This window comes from Cicer arietinum, chromosome 5, assembly GCF_000331145.2.
Source record: "Cicer arietinum cultivar CDC Frontier isolate Library 1 chromosome 5, Cicar.CDCFrontier_v2.0, whole genome shotgun sequence".
Taxonomy (NCBI): domain Eukaryota; kingdom Viridiplantae; phylum Streptophyta; class Magnoliopsida; order Fabales; family Fabaceae; genus Cicer; species Cicer arietinum.
In genome coordinates, this window is record NC_021164.2 from 17,410,092 (window position 1) to 17,421,420 (window position 11,329).

The 11,329-nt window shown below is 33.9% G+C and overlaps 1 protein-coding gene across 2 annotated transcripts in view; it reads left to right on the forward strand.

Annotated features, from left to right (window-relative positions):
* Positions 1 to 10,156, forward strand: part of LOC101499568 (disease resistance protein Roq1-like) — a 17,954-nt gene extending 7,798 nt beyond the window's left edge. For both annotated transcript variants that reach the window (XM_004515509.4, XM_012711865.3), the window contains 4 exons: positions 5,833 to 6,919; positions 7,103 to 7,354; positions 7,927 to 8,733; positions 9,432 to 10,156. In XM_004515509.4, the coding sequence (XP_004515566.1) occupies positions 5,833 to 6,919; positions 7,103 to 7,354; positions 7,927 to 8,733; positions 9,432 to 9,983 (2,698 nt within the window). In that variant the 3' untranslated portion in view covers positions 9,984 to 10,156. The remainder of the gene's footprint in view (positions 1 to 5,832; positions 6,920 to 7,102; positions 7,355 to 7,926; positions 8,734 to 9,431) is intronic.
* Positions 10,157 to 11,329: the final 1,173 nt, after the last annotated feature.

Consider the following 11,329-nt stretch of genomic DNA (forward strand, 5'->3'; position numbering starts at 1 on the left):
AATATGACCTTGCTGCTTGCAATAATTACAAAACTTCTTATTGCAACTACGAGCGACATGTCCAAACAGTTTACACGAGAAACATTAAACTTGTCGCATATCACGACCTTTACCTCGGCTTTGAGTAGCATATGCAACAGGTTCAGAAGTGACAACATCATGAGACATGGTTCCTTGAGTAAGGAGACGTTGTTCCTCTTTGAGAAGTTCACCAACACATGTATCCAAAGATGGAATAGGATTTCTGTTCAGCAAAGCACCTTTAACAACCTCAAATTCCGGACGAAGTTTCATGAGAAATTGATCGCACTTACTAGTGTCGTAGATAGCTTGGACATCCGCAAGAGAAGTCTTGGGAACGACAGCAAATAGAATAGCAGAGTGTTCTGTCCACAAATTCAAAAATTCAGAATAATAATCTTGAATTGATAAATTACCTTGTTTGTAATTAGCTATCTCTAGCTCCAACTGAAAACGTTTGGCCGTATTGTCTTGGTTGTAGATACGCTTCAAATAGTTCCACATTTCTTGAGCAGTTGAAAAAGAGCGCAAATTATTGATCATATGAGGATCAATAGTATTGAGAATCCAAGAAATAATCTGAGCATCTTTGATTTCCCACGCATCTAAGGCGACTTTCTCTGTCGGTGCCTTAGAAACCCCATCAAGGTGACTCCATAATCCCTTTCCTTTAACATACATTTTGAATTGAAATTCCCAAGCAGCATAACTTTTGCTGGTAAAACGGACACAAAAATTGTCTCTTTCAGAAGCCATGAATTAGGCCAAAAGGAAATAACCAACAAAATTGAATTAGGCCAAAAAAGAAATACCCAACAAATAGAAATACCTAGTAAAATTAGTAATGTGCAGCAAATAGAAATGCCCAACAAAATTGAATTATGCCAAAAAGAAATACCCAGCAAAATTGAACCAGGCCGTGCGCAAGAAATTGACGATATTCACGATTAGGCATGAAATTGACGACGACCACGATCAAGCAAGTGAGCAGCAGCAACGAGAAGCAATAACGAGCAAGAATGACGATCAACAAATCCCGAATCACGATCGAGCAGCAGCGAGAAACAACCCAGAAGCACAATCTCAACACCGAAAAATTGTGAAAGACAATCACGAATATGAAACCAAGAGTCGAACAAGCAACCGCAGGCAGCTATGATTGAGAGTTCGCAACATAATCACGAAACAAACAAGGACCAAGAACGAAACAAACGATTTCAAGAGCGACCCAATGGGGTGTCGCTGAATAAAGCCGAGATTAACTAAGAGCTCACAGGTTTGATCGAACCTGCTAATACCATGTCACAAATTAGGGTTTGATGTCCCTCTTGCTTTGATATTTCTCCGTATATATAATCGTTACCACATTTACATCTCATAATTACAAATTAAGGAGATCAAATCATATCCTGATTTGTCTAACTTATTTTTGGAAATCTGATAAATATAATTACAAATTAACATTATTTCCTGATTCACATTATAGACCGTTCATATGATGGGATCTGGCCATTCGCATGATTTCCTGAATCAACCGTTCCATATTGATTGCCTGAACCACACCGTTCAAAGGAGCCGACACGGCGGCGGGAGTTTGATGCTGAACCTGAACCTGAGCCATCACCACTTCAAATTGATGATAATTATAAATTAATAAAAATAAACCCTAATCAAACGACTTCACTGTTCTTCTTCTTCTTTTGTTTTTTATTTTTTTATTTTTGCGATGAACAGTACCTCATGTGATGAACAGTGCTCAGGATGAACAATACCAGTGCGATGAACAGTACCAGTGCGATAAGATGAACAATACCGCACGATGAACAATGCTGCGGCTGATTTGCTGAAAAATAAACGAAAAGCTACAAAGAAGGGGTAAACCGGAATTGGGACATGGTTTACCAAAAAAATTTCACCGAATGTTGGAATGTTAGAAAAGAAAAACTATGATTATATTCGCTAATTGTTGGGAACTCGGCAGCGGAATAGAGGCGGTTCAAGGAGGATCAAAATAGGCTCTAGATACCATGTTGAAGTTGTGGGATTTTAGAGAAAAGGAGGAGAGAAAATAATAAGGGTTTGAATATTACTGTTAATAGTTTTATGCTAACTTGATTATAAAAGACTCAATACTAATCTCTATTTATAGAGAAACATAGACTCAATCCTAAATCAAGAATAAATCATAATAATAATAAGAGATATTCTAAGATATCTCTATGATTATAAATTGATCCTAGGAAATAACTCAAGATACTCTATTATAATATAATAGATATTATAAGATATTTTCTAATATTCTAACAATACCAAGTCCAAACAAATGGACAAACTTGATTAACATTTTGCAATTTCAATAATCACTTTTGGAATATTGATAATGTTAGGAACTTGGTTGATACAACCCTACAATTTCGAGGACCAATTAAGTATTTACTCAATAGATATTTTTTTTAGAAAATGGATCCAAGTAAACTTTGTATATGGATCAACAAAAGTAATATAGTGATTGTAGCCATTTAAGGAGGAAATAGGGGCCAGGACTCCATAAGTTAGTATATGAGTTCACATGGCCTAGAATAGGAAGTAGTAGAGCTGGGAGCAGGCTATCTGTGCGATTTACCAAAACAGCAGGCATCGCAAAAATAATCAAGAGCACATTAGTGTAAACATTAAAAAGATGCAATACAGTCTTAACATTTGAATATACATGACCTAGTCTTAGATGCCAGTGACTAAGGTATTTACAAAGGAGTTGCCAGATGTAGATGAAAGAAACTAAATAATTATTCAAAGTAGGAAAACTAGAAACATTTGAATTAGGCACATCACATGTGAACTGGATGAAGGAAAGTCTATGACTATTTGGAGAGGTTGGAAAGAATAAAATCCAAAAGCACCAACAGCACCCTCAAGCATTACTTGATTAAAGTCCTAAGATTTAACAAAGTACACATTGGGGTTAAACTTGAAATAGACATTGTTATCTCTAGCAAGTTTAGATACAGAAACTATGGTCTTAGTAATATGAGGGACTTGAAGGATATTATTAAGAGATATTTTGATATGAGAATTAAATTTTTGAGGCAACTTTAGAAGAGCCAATGGATTTGATATCCAAATTGACCATTTCCCATCATGACTTGGTCTGATCCTGTGAAGGCCATGCTGCTACTGAGATTTTGTTGGTCAGTAGTGTGATGCACCTGAATCTTGATTCCAAGTTGGATGATTCAGGCTTCTTGGAGTTGAAAACTCATGACTATGAGTAAATGTGTGAAACTGTTGCATAGTCAGGTGAGCACAGGGGTTAATTTGTCACAGTGGATTGTGGAGGAAAGCTTTGTAGGAATGGGTGGGTTTTGTGGCAGCATTTGGGAAAATCATTGATAAAATCTGTGCCATAATGGAAGGCATAATGACCATATTTGTTGCCTAGTTTACATGTAGGTCGCTTGCTTCCTGTTGAAGTTGTGGGATTTTAGAGAAAATGAGGAGAGAAAATAATAAGGGTTTGAATATTATTGATAATAGCTTAATGCTAATTTTATTACAATAGACTCAATACTAATCTCTATTTATAGAGAAACATAGACTAAATCCTAAATTAGGAATAAATCATAATAATAATAAGAGATATTCTAAGATTCTCTATGATTATAAATTGGTCATAGAAAATAACTCAAGATACTCTAATATAATATAAAAGATATTATAAGATATTTTCTAATATTTTAACACTCCCCCTCAAGCTAAAGCTTACTAAGCTTTAGCTTGCTACAAGAAAACAATGTTTTGCTCTGCAAAATAATAAAAAGGATGGAAAAGCAACTCAGGGATGCAGGTGAAGTCGGAGAGAATTGCTATAAATATAGCCTAGCCAGATAGCCGATATGATCATCAGCCTGAGAGAAATTCATGGCAAGCAATTGAACAAAGCGAGGTCCGTTCTTCTAAAAACTGCATTTGGAAGCTTTAAACCAATAATATTGGAGAGGCGTGCTTCAAGGAGAGAAAGGCAAGGCCAGTACATCTGGGACAAAGATGGGGCCAGTGCATCTGGGACAAATTGTCATGCTAAAGTGTGAGTCATAAAAATAAAAGACATCGTCAGAATAATCATCAATGGGAAAATAAGTCATCACTAATATGATTCATCAGTGGGAAAAGGGACACCACCGGAATGATCATCGGTGGGAATAGAAGCCACTGTTGTAATCTATTAGTAAGAACTAAATTGCATGACAAACACCAAAGAGGAAGCAGCGCGACTCTAATGAAACGAAGCCATAATCGACAACCGAAGTGAGAAAATGCATCCAAAACAGGAGAGACAGTGGTTGTTTCGGAAAACTTTTCTAGCAGCGACGGCAGGCAGCAGCAGCAAATGGTGGCGGCGGCAGTAGCAGACGAGGCAGCAGCGACGATTGTGGACGGAAGTGATAGTAGTGAGAAAAAGGAATGATCATGCTAGAAAAGAGAAACTAGGATTATATTCCCAAACTGTTGGGAACTTAGCAGCGGAACAACGACAAGATTGTTCAAGGAGGATCGAAATAGGCTCTAGATACCATGTTGAAGTTGTGGGATTTTAGAGAAAATGAGGAGAGAAAATAATAAGGGTTTGAATATTATTGATAATAGCTTAATGCTAATTTTATTACAATAGACTCAATACTAATCTCTATTTATAGAGAAACATAGACTAAATCCTAAATTAGGAATAAATCATAATAATAATAAGAGATATTCTAAGATTCTCTATGATTATAAATTGGTCATAGAAAATAACTCAAGATACTCTAATATAATATAAAAGATATTATAAGATATTTTCTAATATTCTAACACTTCCTTTACCTCTTCCACTTCCTCAATTATCATTTCCACAGCCTCTACCATCGCTGTTAAAACCATTTTGGTTATTGTAACTTCCCGAGGCATCAGCAAAATTGAGAGAAGCTGGCTCATGCGATTGTGAAGCTTGCTTGAGCTACATTGGCTGAAACAGTTGGTGTATTGAGTTCTTGGCAATATTTCTCAAATTGCACTTCTTGAACAAAGAGAAGAGCTTTGATATCATTGATAGATGGTGCATCAATTTTTCCATAGTTAATCACAACAAAGGGATTGTACTCTTTAGCTAATCCTTTTAGAATTGCATCTATTTGTTCTTGATCTGAGACCGAGTCTCTAACACCAACAAGAGAATAGTTAGAATACTACTCTATCTATTCTATCTCTAATACAAAACTAATATCAATGGAAATGGAAAATGAAATGCACTCTCTTGTTTTAGTTTCCTATACAACGAAAAATTTGTGATAAGCTAGTAAAGATCTCATCGTGTTAAACATAGGGAAAAGTATGGCGGAAACAAATGTGTGAAATTCCACCATGTGTGATCAGTGGAAGACTTTTTTAAGATAGATAAATACACAAACTTGAAGAATGAACTGCCCTTCAATCCCTCCATTCCCTTTCTTTACCACTTGCTTAAAAGATTCCAAGTTCCAACCATTACATGAGTATTAATAATAATAATTTTTTATTTGTTCTTTTAACATTTTCTGTTGCAGTTATAACTTATAGCCTAGTTCTGCTAGTTAATTATAACAAGTTAGCCTTGTAGAGTTAGCTTCCGTCTTTACATTCCTGCATCTGTATATATATTATACATGACATGTAAATGATATTTAAGTTGAATTAATTCGATAGAGAAACTCTCCACATTCTACCTTTGTTTGTAATAAATGAAACTAGACACGATGGATTCAGTTTGAGTATTCATAATATTTTGTACTTGGACAGATCTGAATATGAATATGAATTTATCAAAAGGATTGCCGACACAGTGGGCAGCACATCAAAACAAAATCTTTCATATGTTGAGGATTATGCAGTTGGACTAGAGTCACGTGTATCTAAAATAATACCCCGTTTGCAAATGCCTGATCCCAATGTCATCATGATAGGAATATGTGGGGTTGGTGGAATAGGCAAAACTACTTTGGCAAGAGCTTTGTATAATTCCATTAGCCAAGAATTTGAAGGTTTGTGCTTCCTCTATGATGTCAGAGAAAATTCAACGAAATATGGATTGGCATATCTACAACAGGTAATTCTTTCTGATGTTGTTGGTGAGAATATCAAGCTGCGTAATGAGAATGAAGGAATTCCAATCCTAATCAGAAAGTTGCAAGATAAACGGGTTCTTTTGATACTTGATGATGTTGACAAGTTGGATCAACTGAAGAATCTAGCAGGAGCATGTTGTTGGTTTGGTTGGGGAAGTAGGATTGTCATAACCACTAGACATAAAGATATTCTAGCTGCTCATGGAGTTGGAAATATATATGATGTACCTAGATTTGATTATTATGAAGCTCTTCAACTTTTAAGTTTTATTGCATCAAAAAGACCTACTCCCGATGGAGTCTGGAATCGCGCAATCCACTATTCCAACGGCCTTCCATTGGTTTTAAAGGTTATAGGTTCTGATTTATTAGAAAAATCAACAGATGAATGGGAGGTTTCATTAGACAGATATGCGCAAGTCTGCAATCAAGAAACTCAAAGTATACTTGAAGTGAGTTATGATAGTTTGAATGAATGCGAGAGGAGAATTTTCCTTGACATTGCATGTTTCTTCAATGGAGAGCCATTGCCATATGTTGAAGAAATACTATCTGCTTGTGGTTTCTACACAAAATATGGTATTGAACGACTTAAGGATAGATCTCTATTATCAATCACTCCCAGTGGAAATTTGATGATGCATGATCATATAATAGACATCGCTATGAAAATAGTACAACAAGAATCACCCATATATCCTTGCAAACGAAGTAGGTTATGGTTGCCTGAGGATGTTCTTCAAGTTTTAGACGAAAACTCGGTAAGAACTATATTTGTTTTATTTACTCTCTTGTTTTTAAATGAAGATATGTGAAACAAGCCTTCAAGTTGTGTCTCATTGCCAAATACAAGGGTCCTTTTTCTTGATTCTTATGTACATACACTTCTCTTTCTTTCTAAACATGAAATTACACTTGTTTTTAACATACTTTTATTTGGAAAGGGAAATGATAAAATTGAAGTCATGATATTGGACAACTTACCACGAGGACATTTAGAGAATTTGAGTGACAAAATCTTCAAAGAGATGAAAAGCTTGAGAATACTAATTATTAAAGATGCAATATATTCTGAAGTCCTCCAACATCTCCCTAATAGCTTAAGAGTTCTGGATTGGAGTGGATATCCTTCATGGTGTTTACCACTTGATTTTGTCAACTTGCCTTCTAATTGTCTCATTTTGAACCAATTCAAGGTATGTATAACAGTATAAGTGCCATGTGAAGTGTTCCCTTTGAACTTAATTTGCAAATAGAGTTGTGTTATTTTGACACAAAAATTTAACATTAACTTGATGGTTAATTACATTTAGTAGATGATTAATGAATATAAGGTGTTACAACTTATTAACCATCAACTAAACACAATTAACCACAATTTGAACGTCATTGATAACTATTTTCAAATATATATTTGAAAGAAAATTGTGGTTAATAAATATGATGTATTTTTTAACACTTAAAAATCATGTATACATACAATTTGGATGATTAATTAATGGATATGTGTACATTTGAACATATAAAAATTGTGGTTGATGACGTTCAAAATCGTGGTTAATTGTGTTCAATGGATAGTTAATGAATTGCGACACATTTTATATTCATTAACAATTTACTGAACGTAATTAACTATATATTTGAACTACATTACATCCAGGTTGATGTCGAAATTTGATGTCAAATTTGTGTCAAAATACCATTTCTCTTGGAAATAGTTGTATCATCAAATATGTGTCTTCTAATTGTTTGTGTTTTTTCTTTTCAGAATATGAAGTGTTTGATGAGAATGGATTTCACTTACTGTAATTTCATAAGAGAAGTACCTGATTTGTCTGGTGTCCCAAACTTGATAAAATTGTATCTTGATAATTGTATAAATGTTACTAAAATTCATGATTCTGTTGGATTACTTGGTAACCTTAAAGAGCTGACAGCCACACGATGCACTAATCTAAAAACAATCCCCGTCGCATTCAAGTTATCATCTCTTAGAGTTCTCTCTTTCTCCGAGTGCTCAAGACTCGCGAGGTTTCCAGAAATATTGTGCAAGATCGAAAATTTGGCACATGTCAACTTGTGGCAAACTGCCATAGAGGAATTACCATTTTCTATTGGAAATGTGACAGGACTTGTAGTTTTAACTCTGATGGATTGTGCTAGGCTCGATAAGCTACCTAGTAGCATTTTTACACTCCCAAGACTTCAAGAAATTCAAGCTGACTCATGTAAAGGGTTTGGCATATCTATTGAGTGTGAAGATAATAATAAACTACTGAGTTTCACTGTGTGTCCAAACAAGATTCATTTGTATTTGAGCTCTTGCAGTTTAACAGATGAACATCTTTTTATATGTCTAAGCGGTTTCGCCAATGTGGTACATTTGGACATATCTTACAATAATTTCACTGTCCTTCCGCAATGCATTAAAGAATGTATCCACTTGAACACTCTTCTGCTAACAAACTGCAATCAGCTTCAAGAAATCTCAGTGATTCCCTCAAAATTGAAAGATATAGATTCACTGAACTGCACATCATTGACATCCCAGTCACAATGTGTACTATTGAGCCAGGTTTTCCTCTTTGACCTTATCTGTTTGAATTTGCTTGTACCAATTAGTGTTTATGCTTTGTTTCATTGTATAAAGTTAGTATTCCAACATGAATTGAGTCATTATGAATCGTAAGATAGTCTGCCAATAAAAATGTCATTTTTAAGTAAACAAAACAAGTTTATAAATTTATAAACTGATATATCATATATGAACCTCAAAATAATTCAAGATTCAAGTCCTAAATCAAATGGCAAAAGAAAAGTGGTCCATGACATGGTTTTAAATTGGGATTGCGGCTGTTGCAATGTGTATTGCAGTTGTTGTGAAGTGTATTCATGTTGATTAGTATCAAATATTATAATTTTATTATTTATCTTATAATTCTCACATCTCTCATTTTCTCTCTAAAATCACATATCTATCTTATTATCAACTCTCTCTCACTTTAAAATAATATGTGTAAGCACTACGTAGTCAGTTGCGACCCCATGCAGTTTGCTTGTTGATTATACAAAGTTGACAAAAAAAAATGGTTGTCTACTCTAAATTTAGATAGTGGTATATTAGAATAAATCGGAATTCAAGATGAGATTCATGTCCAAATATATGCACGCTAGAGATTTTGTAACGATTGGGTTTAGTTTAGTATCGGATCGAGATACGACTCACATGTACCATAATATACTGATAATTTTGACTATTTTATGTGTGATCAGGCATTTCACGAAACCGGGGAAAAAAGTGTGATGCTTCCAGGGTCAAGTATTCCAGAATGGTTTGATCATTGTAGCAATGAAAGATCCATAACCTTTTATGCTCGTGAGAGATTCCCTAGCATTTGTGTGTGTGTTGTTTTTGGAATGTTGGAAAATCTGCCTCATCATTTTGTAGTTAGGTTCTGTTTAAACATCAATGGCCACAAAATGATACTATCACCATGTTCTAGTTTGTCAATTGTGAAAGAGCATGTGTGGCTGTTTGATCTAAGTACCTTAATCTATAACAATCACTTTCTTAGAGAAACATTTGAGAAACATGGTTGCTGGAATCATGTGGAAGTTTCATGTGAGGATTGTCAAGATGAACATTTGATGGCACACGGTGTTCATGGAGCAAGAAGAATCACAATTGTGAAATGGTATGGAATTCATGTGTACAGGCAAGAAAACATAATGAATGATGTCTTATTCACAAGTGTCAACACAATGGAGACTTTTTCACAACAATCACTCAATGATATTAGTAATAATGAAGTAATGCAAATATAGGGAATTGTTAAAAGGGTGAGTGAGGGTGGTGACTTTTTCAGCTTTTGTACAGCTATGTGATGATTATATCTTACATCCTACAAAGAGAATTTTCCTCAAATGATTGTAATTTCTTTCTTTTTTTCTTGTAAATAACTTTTTTTCCCCAATATATAGCTATGTTTTAGTCCAAAGTTGTTGAATTTCTCATTATATATTTCGGTTTTTTCTCTCTCAAAGTTCTAAGAAGCCTCTAAATGGTGTTTGGGTTGACCAATCCAGATGTGTAAAATCATCTAATATTCTAAAAAGCCCTCTTAAACATTTTTGGATTGTTCAATTTGAACACAATTTGGAGACTTTTGAAAATATTAGAGGATTGAAGAAATCACTTTTTACAATATTTTCTCTTGATATAAAAAAAGTGTAACGTAGAATCTACACTCATGCGTTCTCCGGCGGTCGACTTTGTCCTCTTATACGGTTTGTCTCCATCAAATTCCAAATGCATTAGAACGACTCAATTTATGAAAATAGGTCTATAACGATCCATCATATTCTAAACAAGGGGATTAAGTCAAAGATATTAAGTTTGATTTTTTGCTTTTATTGAATTCTAATTTTTATTGTATATTTTATATTATTATATGTTATTATATATGGATAAGGATATGTTAGACTCCAAAAGTAACTCTATTTCCGCATAATAATTCAATATAAACGATAAATTTCACAAATTCAACCGTTGATTATTGACATATTATATTAATGACTATCACACTCTAAGAAAACACACTTAGAAAATATTTTTCATTTGAACAAGTGTTTATCTCTTTGAACTCTAAGACGAATTTGAAATTTTGAGTTTGAGTTCTTCTACTCTTTTACGATTTTTCGATGATCTTCTTCTTCAGTCTTGAGTATCTATTTATAGATAAAATTAGGACTTCAATTTAGTCATTGTTTAATTTTGAATTGTGTCTTCATTCCTAATTTGGTCAACAATGATCTTATTCAAAAATAATCTAAGCAAGATGCTTTTTGATAATATATTCTTTAATTAATTCTTTATTTTTGAATCCAAATTGAGCAATTCTTTTAGATTGATTTTGTTCTTATTTTGTTAAGATTGAATGTATAAATTCTTCAGATTGATATTGTTCGTATTTTGTTAAGATTGATTTTGTAAATTCTTCAGATTGGTATTGTTAGTATTTTGTTAAGTTTTCTTTCAAATTCTTCAGATAAAATTTTCTTCCTATTACTTGCTTTAACCTGGGTGGAAACATAGTGTTGAACCGGTTCTTGAACTTTCACAAGTAAGAATATGACTAAGTCCAATTCAATATTTTGTCATTTGTCAAAAT